The following is a 25,667-nucleotide window of genomic DNA, read 5'->3' on the forward strand; positions in this document are numbered from 1 at the left end:
TTGTGGGGGGAGAATGAACAGGAACACGTTCTGACAGATGGCAGTCAGGTTTGCCACTGTCCGTGGTTTCAAGCTTCCACTGGGAGTCTTGAAAGGTATCCCTCCAGACACTGAGGACTACTGTATTTCGTGTTCATTCTTCCTGTGAATATGTGGGGAGAATGTTCTCAAGGGCTGGGAGCGTCTAAACTATCATCAAGCCCTGACACCTGCATGCACAGGCCCACCCTGCACACTCACCCAGGAGGAAGACGAAGACAGAGACAGAGACACCTCAGGCTGACAAGCCAGCTCTCTGCCGCAGGGGGTTAGGGATGGGGGGCACAGGGCCTTGCCTTCGCACATGCTCGGGCTTCACAGCAACCACACGTTACTATTGTAATTAAAAATCTCATATAAAGAAACAAATGCTTCCTAGGAGAAGGAATGGATAATGAGACACATCAAAATATCCATGTATTCATTCATTCATCAGCTATTTAATGAGCACCTACTACGTTTTAGATGCTGTTCTAAATGCCCGAGACCCGGCATCACTCAACCAGAGCAAACAAAACTGCCTGTCTGCATGGAATCCACATTCCAGGTAGGGAAAATCAGACATCAAAAACTGAGGAAATGGGAATAAATTCAATGGAAAAAATAAGGCAAAAAAGGGGCAGAAGGGTGTCAAGAGGAAATAGAGTTCCATTTTTAAATGTCTTGGTAGGAGAAGGCCTCACAGGCAGATGGACTTGATGCAGAGCCCTGAAGGTGAGGAGGCAGCCTGCAGACATCTGCAGGAAAAGTGTCCCAGGCAGAAGGAACAGCCAGCACCAAGGCTCTGAGGCAGGACTGTGCCCACACGTTCACAGAGCACCAAGGCACTGGAGGCGACTGGGTGGGGCACAGAGGCCCAATGCAAAGACAGTGGCTGCTCATGCCATGCAGGAGTGCAAAGCTCCGGTGCTCATAGTGGATCTTTGGTGCTCCCAGCCTTTCTGTCTCCCACAACTCCCACAGGTGCAGATGTTCCCAAAGCTGGTGGAGAGATGTTGTCTGGGCACAAGCCAAGCAAGATCCCGTGAGCCTTCACCATCTCCCTGCCACAGCCCCTACCCAGCCAAGCCTGTGCTGAGGAATGGGCAAGAGAAGTTCACTTTCCAGGACCCCAGAAGGCTTCTTTGAAGCCATGTAGCATCAGCTGGGATCCCTCTGCAACAGGCAAAGGCATACTTCTACAGCAAAACTTTTACAGCAAACTTTTACAGTCACCCTGCTCCTGTGCTAAAAGCCAAGCTCCACCAGCAACCTAGGAGGCAAATGCTCTAATACCCACCTTACAGATCAGGAAAACCAAGGCTGACAGTTTTCTTGGCTTTCCCGGGATGCAGTAAGCAGTGGAACAGGGACTTGAACGTAGTTCTAAGAGTAAAGCCTGTGCTCATAACCACCCCAATGTTGCTTGGCAAGAGATGAGCATCTGTGGCCAACAAGCAGCTGGTCACGGCTCTCATTCCTGCTGAGATGGCTTCACCCCGAGTGCCTGCCAAAGCTATCAAAGAGCTTTCCTGCCTCCCCCACAATACTCCCACCACCTTCTGCACCTCCCAGTCACACTCCCTCTCTCCCAGCCATTGAACTGACATTCCAGGTCCCTGAGGACCCTAGAGGAGCAGAGAGGCAGCTACAGTAGTGCTTCCCTCGGGCTCCAGGTAGGCGGTACTGCTCTCAGAGCCTGTGGACACCAGGCCAGCGCTGGAGTGACCAGCGAGGGAAGCAAGCGACCTACAACTTTCTCTCTTCAAAAACAAAGGCATTTCTCTACTTGGTAATGTTCTGAACCTCAATTGGGGTGGACGTTACAGCAGTGTCTACATTTGTCAAAATCCATCCAACAGTCTCTGATCACAGGCGCATCTTATTGCATGCCAATTATACCTCAATAAATTCGATTTCAAAAAAATGAAGGCACTTTCCTGACATGGCTGGATCCTACCAGGAAAGAACCATACTCTCTCTGACAGGAGGGTAGGAGAATATTCAACCAAAACCATGAAGAGGACTTAATATTTATTGTCACTAAGAAAACAAGAAGGGGGCCGGCCCGGTGGTGCACTTTTACAGTGCGCCGCTTGGGAGCGTGGCGGCGCTCCCGCCGAGGGTTTGGATCCCATGTGGAGACCGGTTCCCGCTCACTGGCTGAGCGCGGTGCGGGCGTGACACCGAGGGTTGCGATCCCATTGCCGGTCCCCGGTACGGGCGCGACACCGAGGGTTGCAATCCCGTTACCGGTCAGTAAAAAAAGACAAAAAGAAAAAAAGAAAACAAGAAGGGATTGTTTGACCAGTGGTACTTCTAGAAGCTTGGGGACACGTATCATAAATTCTGGTATTTAACAACACAACCTATTTCCTGTTCCCTCTCACATGTGGGGTCGAGGAGATCTGGGGAATGAGGGTCTGGCAAGATGAGGATTCCATGGGAGCTCACGTCTGTCTTCCCAGGGGCACTGCGGTGTGCTGTGGGAAGAGGAAAATGCACAAGGTCTGGCCGAGGTCTTGTTCCTGCAACTCCACAGGACCCAGGTGCGCCTGCAACATGTGCGAGACTGCTGCGACCTCGCTTTCCTGTCCCCTATCCACACCCGCAGCAAACATCTCCTTGCATGCCAAGATGCAAGCTGGAATCTGATGGCGGGCTGAGGGAACTTTGCAGTTAATGAACTTTAATCTTCTAGTGAACGCTGCAATTAACGCGCCCCCAAAGTACAGTCGCAGTGTAATTAGATTGAAGAACAAAACCCAAAACACTCGTCCGGGTAAAGTTCCTGTTGATCTTCTTCCGCAGGTTTCCTAGCAATTAAACTCACTTACTCATTTCATCTGGAAAACGTATTTATTACTTCAATTTAAACTAATGCCATAATGACACGACACGTGCATTAATGAGATCATTCACCATTGTGGTTCAGTCGTTCGGCCTGCTTTGCCAGGGGCTGGAAAGGAGACGTTTTGGCAAGGAGCATTGATTAAAATAACATTTGTCCTAATAATGATATTTCTTCCAGGGGGTTTTACTTCAGGAACATGCTGGAGGTGAGGTCCAGCCAGGCCGTCCAGCTTCGAAGGTGTGGTGGCTCACCAGAGCCACCTGTGCTGTGTGGTGACCCCTCAGGGAGGCCCAGCAGCTCAGCCCCACCACAGGGTGTGGAGTGTTCCCTGCAGGTGAGAGAGCTGACCCCGAGCTCTCTCTGTTTCCCCAACCTGTTTCTGCCACACAACCTGGACTGGGGTTCACCAGACCTCCCTTGGGATTCATTGGGCCTCCCTTGGGAGGCCAAGGGAGAATTGGCAGTAACGGGGCCACCACTGTGCACAGTCCTGAGCAGTAAGTCTTACTCAGCACATCACATGCACCAGGAACTTTGGGCCCTTTACATGTATTAACTTATTTAAGTCCACACATCGACCACACTGAGCAGGGATGATTATTTTATCCTGATTTTACAAATGAGGAGACTGTGGCACAGAGATGTTGAGTGACTTGCCCAGTGTCCCACAGCTTTAGAGGCAGAGCCAGGGTTCAACCAAGAAGACTGCTCTGGAGCTACTAAACTCAAGGGTTATCCTGAGCTGAGATGGAAGGGCAAACAGCCAAATCTCCTGCACCAAGACCCTCACCCACCATGTGAGAGAAGAATGCCAGCTCCTGCCACTCCTGGTCCCTATGTGTGGTTTAGTGTCATCATATAGACCACTTGCCATGTGCCAGGCACTGTGCTGGGTGCTTTACCCTTACAGCTCGGGAGTTAGCACCCCGGTTCTACAGACAAGGGAGCTCAGAGAAGTCACCATGGACAGTAAGTAGGAGGGAGAGAGGATGGCAACCCACACTTAGTTTTTATTTACTTATTTATTTTTTGCACTTGATACAAAACTCAAAAGGTATAAGAAATTATGCAATGGAGAGTATATCTCCCACCCCTGTCCCAAGCCACTATGTTTCCCTCCCTAAAACAGCATTTCCTTATAGTGACTGTGTGTGTCTACTCAGATACACACGTATAGGAAGGCACTTCACAAACTCCGTGGAAAAACAGAATTGAAAGATAATACAAATCCTTCCATGAACTCCTCAAGGTACCTCGTATAAGCTTGTTTCTGCACTGAGCACCACTCCGTATCTCTCTTCTCACTTAGCTATTGTTGGCTCACGGTACCATGTTTTGGAACTGTTGCCTCTTAGTACACAAATAACTATAGTTTTCAGCCCAAATCATCTACAAAAAAACTCTTAGAGGTGATAAAAGAGTTCAGCACAGTAGCAGGATAAAAAATCAACACACAAAAATCAGTAGCATTTCTATGCACCAATAGTGAACAAGCAGGAAGAGAAATCAAGAAAGCCTGCCCATTCACAATAGCCACCAAAAAAATAAAATACCTAGGAATTGAACTAACAAAGGATGTGAAAAATCTCTATAATGAGAACTATAAACCACTCCTGAGAGAAATTAGAGAGGATACAAGAAGATGGAAAGACATCCCATGCTCCTGGATTGGAAGAATCAATATAGTGAAAATGACTATACTACCCAAAGTAATATACAAATTCAATGCAATCCCCATCAAAATTCCTATGACATTTCTCTCAGAAATGGAAAGAACTATACAGTCATTTATCTGGAATAACAAAAGACCAAGAATAGCCAAAGCAACGCTGAGCAAAAAAAAATAAAGCTGAAGGTATTACTCTACCTGACTTTAAACTATACTACAAAGCCACAATAACCAAAACAGCATGGTACTGGTATAAAAACAGAGACACTGATCAATGGAATAGAATAGAATACCCAGAAATCAACCCACGCACTCACTGCCATTTGATCTTCAGCAAAGGCATCAAGTCTATTCACTGGGGTCGGGACTCACTCTTCATTAAAGTGTGCTGGGATAACTGGATATCCATTTGCAGGAGATTGAAACTAGACCCATACCTCTCACCATATACTAAAATCAACTCAAAATGGATCAAGGATTTAAATATACACCCCGAAACAATAAAACTTATTAAAGAAAACATAGGAGAAACCCTTCAGCAAATAGGGCTGGGCACAGACTTCATGAATATGACCCCAAAAGCACAGGCAACCAAAGGAAAAATAAACAAATGGGACTATAACAAACTAAAAAGCTTCTGCACAGCAAAAGAAACAATTAACAGAGCTAAAAGACAACCAACAGAGTGGGAGAAAATATTTGCAAAATACACATCCGACAAAGGACTAATATCCAGAATATATAAGGAACTCAAACAACTTTACAAGGAAAAAACAAGCAACCCAATTAAAAAATGGGCAAAAGAGCTAAGTAAGCATTTCTCTAAAGAAGATATGCAAATGGCCAACAGTCATATGAAAAAATGCTCAACATCACTCAGCATCCGGGAAATGCAAATCAAAACCACACTGAGATACCATCTCACCCCAGTTAGGATGGCTAAAATCCAAAAGACGCTGAACGATAAATGCTGGCGTGGTTGCGGAGAAAAAGGAACTCTCTTACATTGTTGGTGGGAATGCATAATGGTGCAACCCCTATGGAAAATGGTTTGGAGGTTCCTTAAACAGCTGAAGATAGATCTACCATACGACGCAGCTATCCCACTGCTGGGAATATATCCAAAGGAATGGAAATCATCAAGTCGAAGGTATACTTGTTTCCCAATGTTCATTGCAGCACTCTTCACAATAGCCAAGAGCTGGAATCAGCCCAAATGTCCATCATCGGATGAGTGGATATGGAAAATGTGGTATATCTACACAATGGAATACTACTCAGCTATAAAAACGAATAAAATACTCCCATTTGTAACAACATGGATGGACCTTGAAAGAATAATATTAAGTGAAACGAGTCAGGCAGTGAAAAAGAAATACCACATGTTTTCACTTATTGGAGGGAGCTAAAGGTGAATGAATCAATTCACACACATACATACACACACACACACACACACACACACACACACTCACACACACAAAAAAAACCAAACAACAACAATAACATCAACAAAAAAAAAACCGGGTGGGGGGGAGAGGAACATATAACAACCACAACTTTTTTTTTTTTGAAGTTCTTACAACAAGAAAATGGAGGGGACACACCTGGGTGGGAGGGGGGAGAGGGAGGAGGGAGGGAGGTTTCGGTGATGGGACACAATAAACAACTACATTGTATATTGATAAAATAAAAATAATTTTAAAAAAAAAGAAATCTATAAAAGAAAAAAATAAATAAATAAATAAACACTTGTGTCTAATAAAAAAAAAAAAAAGAAAGATAATAGAAATCCTTCCATGAACTCCTCAAGGTACCTCGTATAAGCTTGTTTCTGCACTGAGCACCACTCCGTATCTCTCTTCTCACTTAGCTATTGTTGGCTCACGGTACCATGTTTTGGAACTGTTGCCTCTTAGTACACAAATAACTATAGTTTTCCATTAAATGTACATATCATAATATACTTAACCAATTTGCTGAAGATGGACATTTAGGTTGTTGCCAATTTCTGCAGTTACCAACAATGCTGCAATAAATCTTTGTACATTAAGGCAAGACTACCCAGGGTGTTGCTCCCCACTGCTCTGCCATGAGGCTGTGTGCGACCAGAGCTCTGATACCTGGGCTTTGGGAATCAGACTTGGCCAGTCCCCACCCACCAGCCCCTTTACTTCTCTGAGCCTTTGTTTCCTTGTCTGTAAGCAGGGACAGTAGAAACCCATGGTGTAGTGTTGTTGAGAGGAGGACGTGAGCTCTGAAGCTAAAGCTCTTGCACGGCACCCAGCAACACAGTAAGGGCCAGAGAGTTGGGAGCCGTCTCTCACTGCAGGAGGCCTGGGTCACCTGTGGAGTTCGGGCCCTGCCTCTGAGTTGGGTTCTGGGCCTGCAGTTTTTCCTCAGTCAGATCACGGATCCCATCCATGTGTTAGTTTCTTCCCTTTTGCTTGAAGCCGTGCTGCCACGCTAACCAGCTGAGCTAACCGGCCAGCCCTGGCCAATGAATCTGGGCAGGAGGTGGTGGAAGGACTGGAGATGAAGAGCCATCTCCTTTGTCTGCCCTCAGCTCTTTGGACTGGGTATGAAGGATAGGACCCAAGGGCACCACCCAAGGCAGCTAGGTAGGGCTCCCAGGGATTTCCGGGGATTCTGAGCTCATCAGCAAGATCTCTAAAGTCTGCCTGACCCATTTCTCCAGCCTCATCCCTGGCCATGTGATCTTTCTGCCTCTCCATTGCCCACAGACCTTCCAGCAAGCTCTTTCCTCTGCCTAGAACACTCTTCTCACCACCCCCACCCCAGCACCCTCTCTTTGCGCACTCCTACTTGTCCTTTCTGCCCTGCTTAAATGTCACCTCCTCCAGGAAGCTCTCCCTAACCGCCTTGCCACAGGCTGTGTTGAATGGACATGAGCCCTCTTCAATCACCACCAAGAACAAGATCAGCCCCGAGGCCATAGCTGAGTGGAGCAATGGGGCAGGGGAAGGGGTGATGTCGAGCCACAGCTGCAGGGAGAGGTGGGCTCACATCAGGGGCCAGCCACAGCCTGGGCCAGAGCCTGGCTGTGGACGCCTCCAGGTGAATAACATCTGCTCTTTGTGCAGAAAGTGAGGCTTCGGCAGGAAATGATCTTTATGACAGTTGGGAAGGGAAAGACTTTTTAAATAAGACAAGCAAGAGAGCTAACCATAAAAAGGATGAAGACATTTGACAATACAATAAGGAACTTCTGTGCATTAAGACAAGCAACTAACTGAAGGAAGATACTTGCCACACTTAACTTACAAAAGGAAAAGCTCAACTTAAAAATGGGCAAAAAATTAATAACTATGAACAGGTGAGAAAACAAAAATAGCCCATAAAGACACAAAAAGATGCTCCACCTCATGTGTCATTAAGAAAATGTAAGTTAAAATCAGAGTAAGACAAGGTGTCGCACTAGGAACTTAAAAGTAAAGCCAGTACAAAGTGTTGTTAAGGTTGGCGGGCTCAGAGAACTCTGACACATTGCAGATGGTGGTGTCAATAGATATAAATGCTTTGGAAAACAATTCGGTATAACCTAATAAGGTGACACATGTATTGACCCAATAGTCCAGCAATTCTGCTCCTCCAAATAGACCCTCAAAAATTCTTGCACATAAACACCAAAAGGCAAGCGTGAGAATATTCTTATCAGCATTTTTTTGTAATAACAAAAGCCTAGAAACAACCCAACTGCCCATTAGTAATAAGATAGATAAATAAATGTAAGCATACAGTGCAGCAATAAAAGTGATTAATACAGCACCTGCAGCAAATGGACGAATCCCAAAAACCTAATGTTGATGAAAAAAGCCACCAAAGAAGCACACAGAAGTGTTATTCCACATATAGAAGATTCACAAGCAGACCAAATGAACAATATGTATTTTAGAGTCCATTCTTGTATGATAAAACTGTCAAGGAAAGCAAGGGACTGGTTAGCACACCATCAGGACAGTGCTTAAGACCCCTTGGTAGGGGAGGACATGGTCAGCATGAATAAAGCACACAAGGGCTCCTTTACATTTTTTAAACTGACTGTGGGTTCATGAGCATTAATTTTATTATTGTTTTTACTAGACATTCAGATTGTAACCATGTACAACATTCAATTTTTTAAAAATAACTCTAAAACTAACACAAATAGATGATGGCTATTCCTGCAGAGTCCTGAGGCTTTGTTTCCGTGGAATCCTAGCTCCCAGCCCATCCCAGACCTGTGAGCTGACCCAGAGGCCAAGAGGGGACTATGTACCCTAGAGAGGCTATGGAGGAAAGAGCCCCTGTGCCCTGATTTCCAATCCCAGCCCTGGGCAACTTCAGCCAAGTTACTACACCCATCTGTTTCTTCATCTAAAACAAGCGCTTAGCAAAATAAATAGCACATGGTAGGGATTCAGTGAATATTTGTTGAATGGATGAGTCAATGATATCTGAGATCCCATCATAACTACAACCCTTGCTTAAATTTATTCACTAGAAGGAAATGGTGGCTGCAGCTGCTAGCACCACGCCCCCAACACACACGCACACGAATACCCCAGCAGTCAAAGTGGCACGTCGGAAAGTTCTCTGTTCTGTTCGATCCAAACTGTTGGTATTTTAATATTACAGATTTTCTCTCCCAAATGTCAGCTTCTCTTTTATTTTTCCTTTCACTGTCACAACAAGCATATAAGTATTTTTCATGGAATTTTACCAAATGGCACATCTTGCATTTTGTAAACCATGTACATAAAAACACCTCTCTCACCCCTCTGCCAATTCTATCTCAGAGTCCCTGGCTTTTCCTGCTCTGACCTCTGAGTCAGGCTCCACCTGGGGCAGTACATTCCTGGGTTTAAAGAGAGGCTGAAGGGCAAAGGAGGAGCCCTATGTATGATGTTCACTAAAGTGATGGATTGCACCAGCCCAGGGCATGCCAAGTCGATTCCAAACCACCACTCCCTCCTCTGGGCATCAACTCTGCCTGGCTGGGGACAGGAGAGGGAAGCCAGAGCCTAGCAAGCCCCAAATTACAGAAATAGGACATTGCCTTGGCTAAGCACATGGGCCTTAAAGTCAAAAAGAACCTCTCTGAGCCTCATTTTCCTCATCTGTAAAATGCAGCAATAATCCTACCTCAGTGGGTTGTTGGGTGGTTTAAATGAAATAATATATGTAAAGATACTTGCAGATCAGCATCCAAAAAAGTCACTATATCCCCAAACCACTTCTGTTTGACTTTGGAAGGAATGAAACAGTCTTTACACTCAATTTGCTTTTTAATTGGGCTCATCTGCAGCTAGTGCCGCAGTGAGTGGGCAGAGGAGGGGCCCTGAGGAGTTCTGGAGGCGCCATTTGTCTTGGCCTTAACAGCATGTAAATCTGCCCATGGCACTCAGCCACTACCAGCCACATCAAGGGACCACACCCACCCATGCTGCACCAAACAGCACATGGGCTTCAAACACCTTGGCTCACCTCACACAAGGCATGTTGGAAAACAGGCCAGAGACTGAGCTCTGCATGAGGGCAGCAGAAGTCAGGGTGGTCAAAAGTTTACAGAGGGCATATTGGGCAGAAACCTGGCCTCAAAGGTTGTCAAAGCAGGGGGCCCAATGAGCAGGGCAGGCAGAGGCAGGAGGTCCTGCACAGAATGCAGGAGAAGAGCTCTGGCCTCCAGAAAGGCGAAAGCCACGTGGGTCAGCACCCTGGACAGCGTCACGGGCACACAAGGCTCTGCACCTTCTTCCGACTGTGCACGGCAGCTCTCAGGGGCTGCATTCACTTCCACCCTCCGGATGTGAATCAGCAAACGTGGCAGGTTGCTGCCAGGCCCTCCCTTTCACCACAGAAGCCTCCCAAAGTGATCACAGTGCTTTCTATTACTGAGCCTACATACAGCCTCAGAATCTTTCCCAATATAGCACCCAAGGACGCCTCAACCAAGCACCTACAGTGGCCTACCAGATAAAGCTATTGGCCATGCTGCATCCTTACAGAATTACTGATAACAGGCAGTCTGGCTAAAAACTCACTCCAACCCCACCCGAGGTAGCAAAGGTGCATATGTCAGAAAGGAGGGGCACGCCTTTTGGTTTGGCTTGATCGAAGAAGGTTCTGAGTGGGAGAGGAGAGGAAAGGGGCAGAGGAGTATGTCTGCAGAATGAAACACCTGTTTCCCAGCCCACCTATCCCCTCTGACTCAAGGTCACACCACCCAGTGCCCATGTCCTTCTCCCTATTTCTCTTTCGTCTAATGTGAAAACTGTTTGAAGACCCCATGTCCTCATCCATGAGTTTGTTCATTCACACAGTGACTGTTTCTCAAGGGGCTCCTCTGTGCCGGACACCATGCTGGGCAAGAGGGACATGGTAGTGGAGGGTACACGGCCCACTCTATGGGAGCTCACCACCAGGGGAGGGGTCCAGTGTTCCTCGAGGACTCACCCTCACAAGAGTCAGGACAAGCCGAGAGCAGGCTGAGGGCAGGAGAAATGTGTCTGGGAGCACTTGTAACCAAGGTGCTAGCTCTGTAGGACAAGTGGGCCTCAGGGACAACTTGCTTTGAGAACTTGCTTCTTGAGCTGAGTGGGGGTAAGGGGTGTAATAGGGAGAAAACATAGGATTTGGGCAAGTGCCACCACCCCTCATTCAGTCTACAGGAATCACAAGAGCATGACAGGGTAGGCAGGCTGGAGAGCTGGTCTCAGCCCTCCTAGCAGGGGAGGCTCCCACCAAGTCCCTGACTCCTCCCCAAGGTCCGGGGACTAAGCGGGGGTGGGAGGGAGGGAGAGGCAAGGTCCTGGACAGAGTCCAGTGCAAGTCCCCAGAGTCTCACCGCCCCGTTCCTATCACTACCTCATCTTTATTTCAGCACAAGGACTGTTTGCTCTTTCAATTCTTCCTGGAAGATTCTAAACAGCATATTTGCTCAAGAGCTGAGGACAACATTCAGTCTTAGAGGAGCAGAGTATTTAGGCAAATGCAAACATATGCTGATTTCTTTTCTTAGGTACATTCTTGGCAAAGGAATTATTTCACCAAGAGACAAAACGGGACTTTCAAAATTCCACCCATTCCATCCTGCCCAAGCCATGGAGCAGCCAACCCTCATCAGTCCCCACACCCTTTAACATCGGGGAGGTGGGGTGAGGGGCCCTGTGGCTATAAAGGGGGAGCACAGGGATCTTTGTGAGGGAACTGTTCTGTACCCTGACTGGTGGGCATGAGAATCTACAAGTGTGATAAAACTGCACAGAGGTAAATCCACTCCCCCAAGAGCATGTACACTGGTGAAATATGAACAAGACCTTGGACTGTATCGTTATCAAATCTTGGTTGTGATATTGTACTAGTTACGCAAGATGTTACCATTGGGGAACCTGGGTGAAAGGCAGAAGGAGTCTCTCTGTATTGTTTCTCAGAATTGCATGTGAATCTCAATTATCTCAAAATAAAAAGATTTTAAGGAAACACAAACATGGAAAACATTTTATCTCAGGTCTAGGACTGGTCTGTTTTTACAGAGCAGCCATAAGAAAACCAGAAGTCATTTCTCCAAAGCCCATTTTCATGGTTTCCTAACAAACAAGTTATGATTTTTTTCATATTAGAAGGCTTCAAAGAAGACAGGTCCAGCCATGCCCTGTATCCCCAGGCCCACCGACCCCAGCCCGGCCCCGTGACACTCAGGACATCCCTCCCCCAGAGGTTTGCCCCAGCCTGAGGCCCTGAAACCGAGGGTACGTCAGGGTGGCCAGAGCCAAGGAGCAGAGAAAGCCAGGAGCTGTCAGGCATGAGGGGCTACCTGTGCTGGCTGTCTCCACCACTGCCTGCACACAGCCCTTCCGATCCCTGCCAGCAGTTTATTAATATTGTATTGAAAACTCCACAATGATTCAAACTTCAGCTGTCACAATAAGGTGCCGTTGCTAGGCAACTTTAGCGCCTATCTATGGATCTGTTTTCACAGCTCTTCCCCCACTCATGGAGCTCAAGGTTGGCCCTATCACCCCAAGGCCCACTCAGTGCAGACCACCCACCACCTGTCCATGCCCCACCCTGCCCCCGCTCACCATACTCGCTGTCGTAGAACATGATGAACTTCTGCCAGCGCAGCTCTGTCACCAGCCTGAGCATGACATCGTTGAGGCGGACAGGCGGTCTTGAGGCCAGCGTGTAGGCCTCGCCATCTGGGCTGGGGTTCAGGTGGCAGGCAGTGCGCGGTGACCCCCCGGGGTTGCGCTGGACAAAGAGGTGTGGGATGTGCATGGCATCTGTGAGGGACTGCAGGGCGTTGGCAGACGCACAGCCGGTGGAGGTGACCAAGGCCAAAATCCCCTGGGTCATGAGGTCACAGGCTGAAAGACAGGAGAGGAGGGTGGTCAGCACTGGGGCAATGCTGCACAGGCTTTGATTTGTGCAGCCCATGCTCAGCAGCTCATGCCCAGGGCCCCCGAAATGTGCCACCTCCCTCCAGGGACCAAGAACCAATATGAGGCCAGGCCAGCAGCTTTCATGAGCACAGTCTTACTGATGGCTTCGGTGAAACTGCCAGCTAGACATTCTTGTGCCCATTTAACAGATGGGGAAAGGGAGGTTGGAAGGAGCAGAATCGTTTGTCCTAGGCCACTCAGGGAGGATGGAGAGCAAGGATCCATTCCAAATCTGCCTGATTCACCAACAGAGCTGCTAAGTTAGCCATCCTGTTTCCCACCTGGGACCGTGAGCCCCTTAAGAGCCAAAAACTCATTTTGTTCATCTGTGTATCCCCATGGCCTAGCCATGAGCCAAGAATACACTGTGTGCTCTACAGGTGTTGGCTGAACTGAACTGATTGGGACTGAAGGGACTGAATGACATCGGAAAGGCATGGAGACACTTACCAAAGAGGACCCAGATTGTAGGCAAGGAAAAGGGACAGAACCCTAGGTCTCCTGGCCAAGTCCATTTGATTCATATCATAAAAATACTGGGTCAAACCCCAGATGAAGCAGTCGACTCTCAAAGCCCAGGATTGCTCAAAAGCCACTTGATAATAACAAAGGAAGACGCTCAAGCGGTTCTGCAGGCACAGATGAGGACGAGGCGGAGGCGCCGGCAGCCGTGTCTAGGGCTGACACACTCAGGGGCTTGTCCTGTGAAGTCCTCCAGGAACCACGAGGGGTGCCCCTTTTAGCCACCACTCACGCCTTTTTTGGGACATCAGACCAATTAATAGAAAGATGCACCTCCCAGCGCCGCAACCCACTGCACCAGTTTTGAAGCAAACATTTCTTACTAATGGCTTATGTGATGGCAGGAATGTGAGAAAGCAGATGCGCTTTCAAAACACAGCCTGTGAATGGCAGCGGGCCATCTGCTGCACACGGCAGACTGTGAGCAACTTTGACAATGCGGTTCTTTCGGTCAAGAGCCCTGGGGTTTATGTGAAGCTTCAGACTAGGCTGGGAGAAGGGGACGAAGAACAAGGGCACTGACTCCAAGGAGCAAGGCAGTGGGACGCTGGGAAGCAGGGGGAGGGGGGACCCCTCCACACTCTTCAGCACCAGAGGCCAGCTGCACCCCATGCCAGGGCGCTCATCACAAGCATCAGCAGGATGATAACTCAAATCCCACAGTGTCCCTCCTGACCCCTCACCCTCCGAATGCAAGGCCAGGGGCAGGTGGTTAAATGAGAATGATGAAGTCTCTCTTGGGAATCTCGCAGGCACCCACACACCCTGGCCCCTCCCACGTAGGTCTGACATGGCCGAGTTCTCTCCTAAACCAAAATTCCAATCGTGTCACACTCCCGCTGAAAGCCCTTCAGTGGCCACAAGAAGCTGGGGGATAAAGTTGAAGTCTTAGGGCAGCCTTGCGGGCTCTGACACCTACAGGCCTCACACTGCTCACCATACCCCCGCCCGGTACACTCCAGCCCACTGCCCACCCTCGGCCCCTCGACCTCACCTCTTCAGCAAACTATACGCTCACTCTTGCATCAGGACTGGCTAAGGAGCCCTTGTCGTGTGATCCCCCTTCACCCACACTTCACCTATCACGGCACCACGCTGCCTGTGTCTGGCTCTCCTACTCGACCTCAAGCTCCAGGAGGACAAGTGTCATGCCCATTCTGTTCACCATCCCTCCAGCACATGGTAGTTGGTAAAGATGCATGCAAGGACACTCTGGGCCTTGCCATTTTTATGCCCCCTGGTCAATAATGCCTCTCTGGGCACCTAACCAAACCGTGGGAAGAGCTCTAGATCCAAAAACATTCAGAGAACACAGCCATGCTCTTGGAATGGTGTTAACGATCTAAAAGATGCAATAGGCGAGTGGTTATGAGTGCTCCGTTTGCTGAAAACACACGCAGCCTTTAAAACCAGTCATGAAGATACCGCAACAACGTGGGAAAGTGTTCATCATCGAAAAGTACGTGAAATCATACTAAATTAGATATATTTTATGTTTGCAACTAGGTAAAACACAACATGCATGAAAGACCAGAAGGAAATATTGCAAAAATTTTTAAGTGACTGCGATTTAGAATAAGCCTAAAACGAGTTTGCAGTCTTTTCTATACTTTGCCAAAATTTCATGACATGAACAGATAAACCCTTTAGAAAAGGAAAATAACCCTCCAATAGTGGATAAGGAAGACCGCTATGCGCCAAACTCCATCGAGAATTCACTTTATACATATGAATCCACTTTATGCTCAGGACATCCGTGTAGAATAGGTATCATTGTGTCCATTTTCTAGACAATAAGATGGGAAGCCACACAACCAGTAAGGGACAGGGTCTCTCTGCATTGTCACAGACATGGGAAAACTGCCTTTGAGAGGTGGCCAAGTGAAAAAACCGGGGCACAAAGCTATATGTTCACTCTGATTACAACCAGGGAGAAAGCATGCCTGCAAAAGAGGCAGGGAAAACACTGAAGCAGGGGGCTGTGCTGATGAGTCGACTTCTTCTTTCTTCTCCTGTCCATGCTCTCCTTAATGCCTACACATTGCACTGCATTTAAAATCTTAAAAAGCCCTGGGGCGTAAATTATCCAGGAACTCCAGCCCTCAGTTGTGGAGGGAGGATCCCATCCCAGGACACCCAAGGGAAAGCCTTCACTGGGGCCATCAGTCACTCCTGGCTCTTGTCACCTTGCCTGCCCAGCTCCCTCTCAAGTTAACTCCTGACTTCTGATGGTAAGCCCTGGCCCCACTCCATATACGCCAGGTTCTGAAATCATGGAGCCTCTCTGAGCCTCAATTTCCCCACCTGGGCATGCATGCCACTGCTCACTGTGGACTGGCTCCTGCCTTCCTGTGTTTCATACATACACTCAGCATACCCACTACATGCAAGACCTGCCTGGAGCACTGATGGGGGTCCCACCTTTGGGGAGCTTAGGATGCACTGAAGAGAGAGACCCCACAAGTAGGCCTGAGAGAGGAAGCTCCCTGGGACACAGAGGAGGGTGAACTCAGGAGAGATTGTCGTCAGAGCTTCAAAGGAAGAACAGAATTCAGACCAGCAGGGATGGGGAAGAGCAGCATGAGTGGAGGTGCAGGGTGACAAGGACACAGGCTGGGCAGCACCTTACCAGGGGTGGTGGAAAGAGCATCAGAATCCCATAGACCCAAGTTCCAGGTTGGGCTCCTCTGGTCAGCAGCCATGAGGACGTGGGCGTGTCTCCTTTCTGGGCCTCGTTTGCTATTAAATGGGGATAAGAATCTCTGCCTAGCAGATCTATGGGAACACTGACTTAGAACGTGGCCTGTGAGTGCCAACGCCGTGCCGTGCACAAGAAAAGTCATAAGTGGATGTCGGTTTCCTGCACCTTTCTTTGGACATCCCCGTCTCCTGGTCAAAGTCATGCTTAGGATCTTAAGAAGTATTAGTAGTCACAACCAAGAGCAATCTCACCCCCAATTCTGACAGCTCTCCCCATGGAGGTGGGCACGGCTGACCCACCTGCAGCTACCTGCAGCGCCACAAGCCACAGGAGCCTCAGCAAACGGGGTGGGTAATTAAGGCTGGCAGCCTTTCCCAGGCACTAATGGGGAGGCCTGATGCACATCAATTTCCAATCCACGGTGAATGGCCTGCTAATTGGGGCACCCTTGAAATGACGGTTATTTGGAGGCTTCTAACATAAAAATAATAAGATCAAAATACATTAGATCAAAGCCAAATCAGCTATTAGCTTAATCAAGGTTGTGTGAGATGGATTACACAATTCATGCCCTGACTGTGGCAAGAGATGCTGCCCCCGTGCCGGGGTCTGAATCTGGGCCCCGCATGTACACACTGTGGGACCCTGGGCAAGCGGATGGTCCTCTCCAGGCTTCTGGTTGGTTGGTTGGTTGGTTTCTTTTTGCTTGGTTGTTTTCTTGTCCAATAAAGATGACAGCACCCACTTGACAGGGCTGTCGTGCATGTTCCACAAAAGGTCTTTATATGTTAAGAGCCGCCCACGCTGCCTGGAGCACAGTCGGTGCTTGGTAGTCACTGCTCTCCAGCTTGGTGCTTAGAGGGGTTTTTGCAGCTCTCTAGAGTATGACGACTTGTGTTATCATTTTCGATATCACATGATCATGAAGCTGATTTCTCTCGTAATCACAATGCGGGCCTGACAGACTGACAAGGGCTCCCGAGAGTAACTCATCAGCTGGGAGGGTAAGAAGTAGAGAAGAATTGTATGAGCAGCTTCAAGCCCCCTTACCAGACCTCCGTGGTCCAGAAACAAGGAGGGTCTCTGCAAACGGTCTCTGTGAAGGCCTCTGGGCTGGTCAACTGCTTCCCAGGAATTCCCAGCACGGATAGGTGCTGGATTGGCCCAGAGGGGAGGAGGTCCGGGGGCTCAGCCAGCATTCCCAGACACAGCCCCACAACCCACAATCACATCCCCCACCAGCGTCCCCTGAGAAGGTGACAGCATCCACCAATCTGGGCCTGTGTCAGGTGCACTCCTGGCTACTTCACAAGACAAACTCTTCAGAACTCTCACCCCATAGGAACTTTCTAATTCCCTGGTGAGAAAACTGAAGCACAGAGAGGGCTGGCTGGTCACTTGGCCAGGGCCACAAAGCCAGAAAACACACAGTAAAGACAGCATCGGGACCAGACAGCAGGTACCTCCATGGCCAGGGCTGGGAACAGATGATGGTCAGCAGGGGACAGAGCGCAGGGTTCCTCAGCTGACTTCCCAACCCTTCCCTGGATGGAACTTCCCAGGGCTGCTCCAAGCTTAGCACAGTCCCCAGGGAAGGAGGCGACAAGCAGGAAGAAGGCCTCTCCCCACTGAAGGCAAACCTGGCTCATCAACTCACTGGGTGCCTACGGTAGGTGCCGGAGATAAGAGAGGTGCCCCAGACATCGAAGTCACTCCTGGCACCACCACTGATCCATGCCCACTCTTCTCCATCCCCATGGGGATTTCTGGAAAATTCTCAGGCCAAGGCTGGGAAAGCAATACCCCAGAAGGCTTATGCTAGAAGAGGCCCACAATTCCTAGTGCTACCCCCTGACAAGGATGCTGGCCACTGCCAGCCCAGCCTTCCCCCTGCCAGGTACCCTGGACGCATCCTTCCCCAGGTACAGCCACACCTGCTGCCCCTGGAAGACCGGACCTGGTCCATGCAGCCACTGCTACTCTGAGATCACAAGCCCCTCAACAAGCAGTTCATGTGTTAACCGGCCTCTGGGTACCACCTTAAAGAATGACAGGATGTTTCCGGATGGAGGCTAGAGAGGGTGTCCACCTGGGGAGAAGCAGCCTAGTATAGGTGCCCTCACCTCAAAGGAACCTAGCAAGGCTCAGCTGGTCTCCACAGGCAGCAGAAGGGACAGCCAGGCTCTGAGCAGACGCGGGCCCAGCTCTGCCTGCCCAGGAGTGGTCTCTTCCCACTTCATTCTTCACAGATAAACTAGAAGCCATCTTTACAAGGTCGCTCACTCGACTTCCTGCCACCAGACCTTCACACTTGCCTGTGTTTGTACTGAAAGCTGAAGAAGAAAGCTTCTCCCATCCTAAGGCTGGTCCCTGCTCCTGAACCCCACAAAAGGCCAGCATCTCTGCCAGCCCTGAGGCTGCCACTCTCCCCACAGGGCCCCCGAGGCCACCTCACTCCTCCCACAATCTACTGCCACCAGCAGCCACCCTCCCCCCAGCCACCCTTGTTATCTGTGCTCATCCTTTCCTCCTTTAAACTGGCACTGGCCTTATTAATGTTTGAATTGCAACGGCTAAAGCTTTATATTAAGGTAGCATTTATAAATATCTTATAGCCAATGAATAATTGACCAAATTTTGTATTGTCATAACTCAGAGTAAATTATTGATCTTTGGAGAATATATATTTTTCATCTTTTATTAAGACATTTAAAAGGTAACCAGAACCATAAAATGGGGAGGAAATGGGTGGCTGGCCATCAAAGGCCAGTGCCAGAGCTCTGGCCCTGGCGCACGCCGGCCCTCCCCTGCCGCTCGTCATGGGAAGGCGCCCATTGGGGAGGGTCACCAGGCCTCACCTCCCTCCCGAGCACAGGACACACATTTGACAAGCATCCTGTCCTGCAGACCTGGAATCTCTCCCTCCTCCTGCGTTCACCCCCTCCAGGCCATTTCCTCTCTGCTGTAGACCCTGCTCGCTCCCCTCTGTCTCCTTATGCAGCACAGCTGGTGACATCCCAACCCAGGTCAACCTGTGGCGGGTCAGCCTGCCCACCCACTTCTCTACACTTGTCAGCAAGCGGCCAAGGGCTGTAAGGAGAGCCACAAACCAAGCAATGTGGTGACCCTCGCAACACTGTGGTCACCAACCTCAGCAGGGCTCCCCCGTGGTTGTCCATCTACCGCCCTCTCTACCACCTCCCTCTTCCTCCTCCTAGAACCTCCCAGGTTTCTTCACCAAGTTCAACCAATGGCCTCGCTTCGTTCTTCACAGATAAACTAGAAGCCATCTTTACAAGGTCGCTCACTCGACTTCCCGCCACCAGACCTTCACACTTGCCTGTGTTTGTACTGAAAGCTGAAGAAGAAAGCTTCTCCCATCCTAAGGCTGGTCCCTGCTCCTGAGCCCTAGATGCTTCCACCTCGTTCCTTCTTCCAGACCCAGATCCATCGCATTTATATCCTCTCTGTGAATCATCATCCTTCCTCGTATATTTGGACCATCCCTGAGGACATTAAGCCCTGGCCCTGCTGATGGAACCACAGTTATTGCTCCAGCCCACACCTCCCCTGGGCCCCCAGCCCCCAGCCAACCACTTACCTGTCTCCACTTGATGAGTCCACTGGCAGCTCAAACGTGACCAGTCAACACTGAGCTCCCTGGGTGTGAGCCTGATCCTCCCGGTGTCCCAATCTCAGTCGAGTGGCACCCCCTCCGCCCACTTACACTTGAACCTTCTCTTTCCCTGACCCTTTGTACCCAAGCCATCACCAAGTCCTGGATGTTTTATCTCCCAAATACGTTTTGCATCTGTCAACCTTACTCCACTCCCCTGTCACCACCTTGGTCCAACCCACTATCACCTTCCCACTGGATCCACACACACTCAACCTCCCACCCCTGACCCCAGATTGACACATGTGCATTCTACACACTGCAGTGGACTGGCCTCTATGAAGCACCAACCAGGCTGCTGTGCCTGCTTAAAACTGCATTAGGTTCCCACTGTCCTTAAAATAAAATGCACACCCCAACAGGGCTCACAAAGCCTAGTGTAATCCACACCTGTGCCCTGCATTCCAAGTAGCCAGACCTTGTGCAGGTACCCAGGTGTCCCAAGCTCCTGCCATCATGGACTATTTTGTGTGGCCTCTGCCAGGCTGTCCATTCTCAGACCCATGAGCCCAGGTGCAGAAGCATCTGTACTGCTCACGCTCCCAGCACCTGGCCCAGCACCTTGCATGGCATAACACAGCAACAAACTATTTAACCCTAAAAACTCTGGAAAATTAGCACTATTAGGGTCCAGATTTCACAGGCAAGGCATGGAGTTTTCAAACTCGACCAAGTCCCATGATGCTCATGTTCACCAAAAGACGAAGCCACATCCCGCAATTTGGAGAAGGCTCCTCTGGCCTCAAGCTCAGCCCAGCCCAGGAGGGTAACAGGAGCAGGACAAAAGGGTCCCACTGGAAGGTGGCCTGTAGCCTGGAGCAGGTGGGCAGCCGGTGCAGGCAGGACTTACGGAGCCAACCAGGAGCGTGGGGAAGAGCTGGCGGCACCTGGCATCTCTGGGGCCTCATCCCTCCACCAATTAATGAATCAAAACTGATTCCCTGCTGCCGTGGATTGGAGACACAGGGAACACTGGGTGGGATGGTGCTCTCTTATTTATAGCTCTCCAGCTTCTCGTTAATGACTTTTACTGCTCCACCAATGGAACGCTAGGCTCCCCAGCCGGGATTCACACAGAAGCCTACACTGTGAAAGTTAAATCAGGACAGCGATGAGTCCCAGGCATACCTGCATGGCAGAGCGCCTCGAGAACCTCAAAAGCAATTGAGCACCAGGGCCTCCTGCAGCACTCATGCCCCAACCCAGACGGCTCCCTCCCCGGGTCCCTCTCGTCCCCTCAGCCAGCCCACAAGAGGTCACCTGCTCACTCTGCTCCTGAATGGCCGCACCCCTCCAGTCACCCCCATGTCCACCCACATCCCTTATCAGCCAAATGGTTTCCCTGTCTCCCAGCTCTTCCTTTTCCAACCCACCCTATGGTTCAGCCCCAAGCATGCCTGTGAAGTACCTGCCATGCTCCCACTGCTAGTGAATCAGTTTGTGAGATCCCCCAACACCCCCCAAACTCACACATCGGGACAGCACTGGTCTCTTTTCTGACCTTCACATGCCCAGTGATCTCTGTTCATGTCAACACGCCCATTCCTAATCTCTAATTTTGCACGTTCTGGTTTGCTTTTCCTGAAATGCTCTTCTTCCTCTACTCTACCTTTTAAACTCCTACTTTTCCCCCCAAACCCATCCCAAATGCCTCTTCCTCTATGGAGTGTCTTTGACTTCCCCGTTGCTAAGCAAAATCACCCATTCCTTTTCCTGCAGGTCCAGAAGTACTTTATCCTAGCACGCTCTTACCGAGCATGTATTATATCATCTCATGCTTAATCTGTAAAGTCACGAGAATAGAGACTGAGGCTCCTGGCTTTCGGTATCTTCAGGCTCAGGGCCTGATGCACAGATGTTCAGAGGGTGCTGGGTGACAGAATGAGTAAGTGAAAGCGCAGATGCATCTGTACTAAGAAAAGCACTTGAAGTATCAGTGCTGCAGGTAAACGAGTTACCCAAAGCATCCATGGGACTCAACTCATGTCAGGAATGAGACAAAGGAAAATTCCGCCTTGTCCAAGAACAGGGTTAGCCTTGGGCAGCACGATGAGAAGAAAGATCTTGGACCTTGGAGCCTCCTAGACTTGGCCCAGAATCGAATCCCTGCAGGGATGAGACGGGAGGACCTGGGCAAATCACTTCATCTAATTCTGCCCAAGAACGAGGGATTGTTTAGAGGGGAGTCAAAGCCTCTGAGAAGCTTGGGAGCAAGCAATGGCTCTGTCCTGGAGCTGGCAAAGGAAGGAAGGGCCAAGAGGCCATGTGGTTCCATGGGGCTCAGAGGCAGGACAACCCAGCGCCTGAGACCACGAGGCAGAATCAACTCAGAGAGGACAGCGATGGAGAGCCAGACACCAAAGGCAGCTCTTGGGGAGCTCATGTATCCAGGACGTGCACTAAGGCAGGACGAGAGGGATGTGGGACATCCTTATGTGGCCAAATCCAGGGCACATGGCTGGGGCCAGAAAAGGCTCCCCAGGGTAACGAAGATGTTTTCTGTTCTGTTTAGAGAAAGACTGAAAAGGAGGACAGGTTGTGGCTTAGGGTAGGGGGTGAGGACGTGGCAGCCCTGCTCCTACAGACAGTGGGAGAGAAGGGAGCCCCTTTCACAGGTTACCACCACAGGTGCCATGCCGGACCTACCCACATAGTTGCCAAACCCCACAGTCTCCCTGGGAAGTTAGAGAATTGCCCTAAGACAACAGGGGAGCCTGGGTTCAAACCCCAAGACCCAGGAGACAGACAGGCCCCCTGTTACAGGGCGGGCCCTCAGGCAGGCCATCAACAAGCCACTGAGCCACAGTCCCTCACCTGTAAATGGATGATAACAGTCCCCACCTCCTAGGACTGTCGTGAGGATTCAATGAGCTAATTCACACAAAGAGTTTAGAACAGTGTTTGGTACATAGTGACCAAAACAGTACTACCTTCTGTCCTTAGCATACAGCCTTCTCACAGGGCATCCCGCCTTTTAGAGACCCGCTGAGTGGGTCCTGGAGAGCTTGTGTGTCCGGGCCAGTGGGTAGTCTCAGCTCTGTTGATCAGGAAAGGCTGAGTCCCTCTTGGCCAGACACCAAGCATGGTCTGGCCCTGGGGAAGAGTGTGGCAGCACCCTTGGAATCCCACATGCCTGTGGGTGTGGTGCTCCTGCAAGCAACACCTCTCTGGAGGTCACGGGGTTGTGGGGACAGAGGACATTCACTGCACTCCAAAGCACACTCAGGGAGGAGGCTGCCTGGAGCTGTCTCCTCCTGGCAGCCCTCGGACCAGCCTGGTCTCCTAGCAACAGGCCAGGTCTGAGGAGCCAGAGCCCAAGGGCAGATGTGCAAGGACTGGCCAGACCATGGAGCCTGTCCCTACCCTCCAGGCCACCCAAGGCCAGATCCTGTGTCCACCTCTCCCCTCCCTCTGCTGCATTTGTCTCCTGAAAGATGAGGCTGTGCAGACACCAGGCCCCAGTGGCCCTCCCAGATGCAGAACTGACGTTCCTGGTTCTTTCCATTTCAACTGATGTCTGACTTTCTAGCTTCCTCCTGCTCTCTCTCCCATCCTCCCTGTCATTGCTTCTTCCTTTCTGAATCTCAGCTCTCTCGGGGGTGTGTGTGCACATGTGTTGTGTGGGTGGGAATCTCACTCTCTCCTCCTGCCTCCCCCTATCTCCACACCGACCCCCCATGCTGTGCCCTCTCCCTGGTAGGGCTGACTGCTCCAGAGACAAAGGGCTCTAGTCTGCAACTTGGTTCCTGTCTCCACCCTAGATTCCAAAGCTGAACCAAGAATGCCCACCTGCTAGACCCTAGAGAGCTCTCCAGTCTTTCGCACCCCAAAAGATTAGTGTAGCAGGAGCAAGCCTCACCTCTCAGCCCATGGCCCTTTCAGGAAAGGTTGGAGGGCCCACCCTACCAGCCTCATCAGCCCCAGCTCCAACTCCAAGGCCTTGCACTAATCCTGTAGCTTGGCCCCCAGAATTCCAGGGGCCACGTCAGGCTCTGAGGTACAGCACGGAGGTCCTGGAGGCTATGCTGGGTCAGGCTCCGTAATCCCTTCACCTGCCACTCCCCTGCTAGAAATTCACATTGCTGTCCCTCCTCGGCTCTCATCCTCCTGGTAAATCCCCTTCATCGTCCTAGACCCAGCACAAGTGCCTCCTCTCGCCAGGGGCCTTCTCGATCACCCCCTGACCAGACAAGACAGGCCCTTCCTCTGACACTTTATGCACAATTGCAGCTCAAACAACCACTGATGCCTCAGAGCAGTAGGCAACATCAGGACGGCGCTGGATGAACACGATCCCTGCCCCGGTCACCGGCCCTTGCAGGGGCAGCCCAACATAACACTCCCTAGGCAGACCTGAGGCAACAGTGGTCACCACCCTCTGGGCCTGTCTCTGGGGTGAGCACCCACAGGGATGCCCACATGTTCCTCATCCTCCTCTCTGCCTGGGCAGGTCCAGCATGAGTGGACGCAGCCCTCCATGCCACCCCTGGCCTATCACCTGGGGGACCAGGACCAAAGCATTGATCTGATACCTCCCCATGGGCAGGGCTGGCCCATGTCCCAAGGGGAGGGTGCCACCCCTGTACCCCCAGCTGCTGGGCTGACCCAGAGGAGTCCCTAGTCCATCCTCCACCCTTCCTAATCCCAAGACTGAAGAGCAGTGCCCACCCCCCAGATGCGAGCCTTGTGCTCAATGCTACCAGCTGCACGATGTTCCTTAAACAAGGTGTCTGGGCTGCAGACCCCTCTTCAGGGGCCACCCTCCACAGCCCTAGCCCCTTCCCTTACTCTGCCCAGCCTGGTTGCCCCCCCTTGGCTGCCATCCAGCCCCCAGCATGCCTCGCAGCCAAGCCCAAGGAGATGACCGGTCAGGGTCGGCCCCCTCACACTCCCTCACTCCTGTGCATGCTGCTCCCCCGCAGCCCTCACAGGGCCCCTGGGGTGAGGGCTGGGGTAAGGGCAGGAGGGGAGAGAGCTGGGGGTGAAGCTGGGGAGGTGGCAGTGGTGGAGGGAGCTGGTGACAGCACCCCAGGTGCTGATCTGTTCTATACATCCTTCTTGTCGTGGTCCCTGTGTGGATAAGTCCAAGCAGGCTGTCGTCCATACTAACTGGTCAAAACCCTCACTCCAAGGTTCCTTGGTGTGAGGTTGAAGGGAAACCTGATTGAAAAGAAGCAGCTGGCAGTGAGTTTCTCCTTAAGCCATTCCCGGTTTCTGGGTGGTTGATGTAAACTCTGTTGTTCTACAAGTGTCCTTGAGAATTTTAAAAGAAAATTGGCATTTTCTTGGAAGAATCTGGAACACAGACCCTGAGACCAGCGGAGGTGAGGTTCTAGGATTTGACTAAGTGTGCCCATGGTAAAGCCACATGCCATCTTACTTCCTTTGGGTGCCAAGAAAACTCCATACTTGAGCTGTCATCAGAAAGTCTATAAGAAGTTTGGAGTGTGACCCGGCGGCGGTGGTGGCGGCGGCGGCAGCGGCGGCCCCTCCTCACCCGAATATCAGGGCCCTCCAGACCCAGACGCCCCAACACCAGTTTCCAAGGAGCAACACCCTGCGGTACCATCCCATCACCCAGCAGCCCGGCAGAGTCCAAGCTGACCAGAGAGGTGGCTCCCCAGAGAGGCCCAAGACCTGAGGCAACCACACACACAAGGCACCAGTGGCCAACTGAGTAGTCACTGAGGTAGCCATACAAAATTGGCAACCATAGCAACATCTTAGTCAGACAATAGTGTCAAACCTGTGGACTGTGAAACCCCCTGCCACAATGAATAAAC

The 25,667-nt window shown here is 50.5% G+C and overlaps 1 protein-coding gene across 1 annotated transcript in view; it reads right to left on the minus strand.

Annotated features, from left to right (window-relative positions):
* LOC103601509 (glutamate receptor ionotropic, delta-1-like) overlaps positions 1–25,667 on the minus strand; it is a 93,765-nt gene that overhangs the window by 63,947 nt on the left and 4,151 nt on the right. The window contains exons 3-4 of the mRNA XM_008585931.1: positions 13,927–13,996; positions 12,626–12,910 (exon numbers count right to left, since the gene is read on the minus strand). Of these exons, the coding sequence (XP_008584153.1) occupies positions 12,626–12,910; positions 13,927–13,996 (355 nt within the window). The remainder of the gene's footprint in view (positions 1–12,625; positions 12,911–13,926; positions 13,997–25,667) is intronic.

The sequence above is a fragment of the Galeopterus variegatus genome, unplaced genomic scaffold, assembly GCF_000696425.1.
Source record: "Galeopterus variegatus unplaced genomic scaffold, G_variegatus-3.0.2 Scaffold3764, whole genome shotgun sequence".
Taxonomy (NCBI): Eukaryota; Metazoa; Chordata; class Mammalia; order Dermoptera; family Cynocephalidae; genus Galeopterus; species Galeopterus variegatus.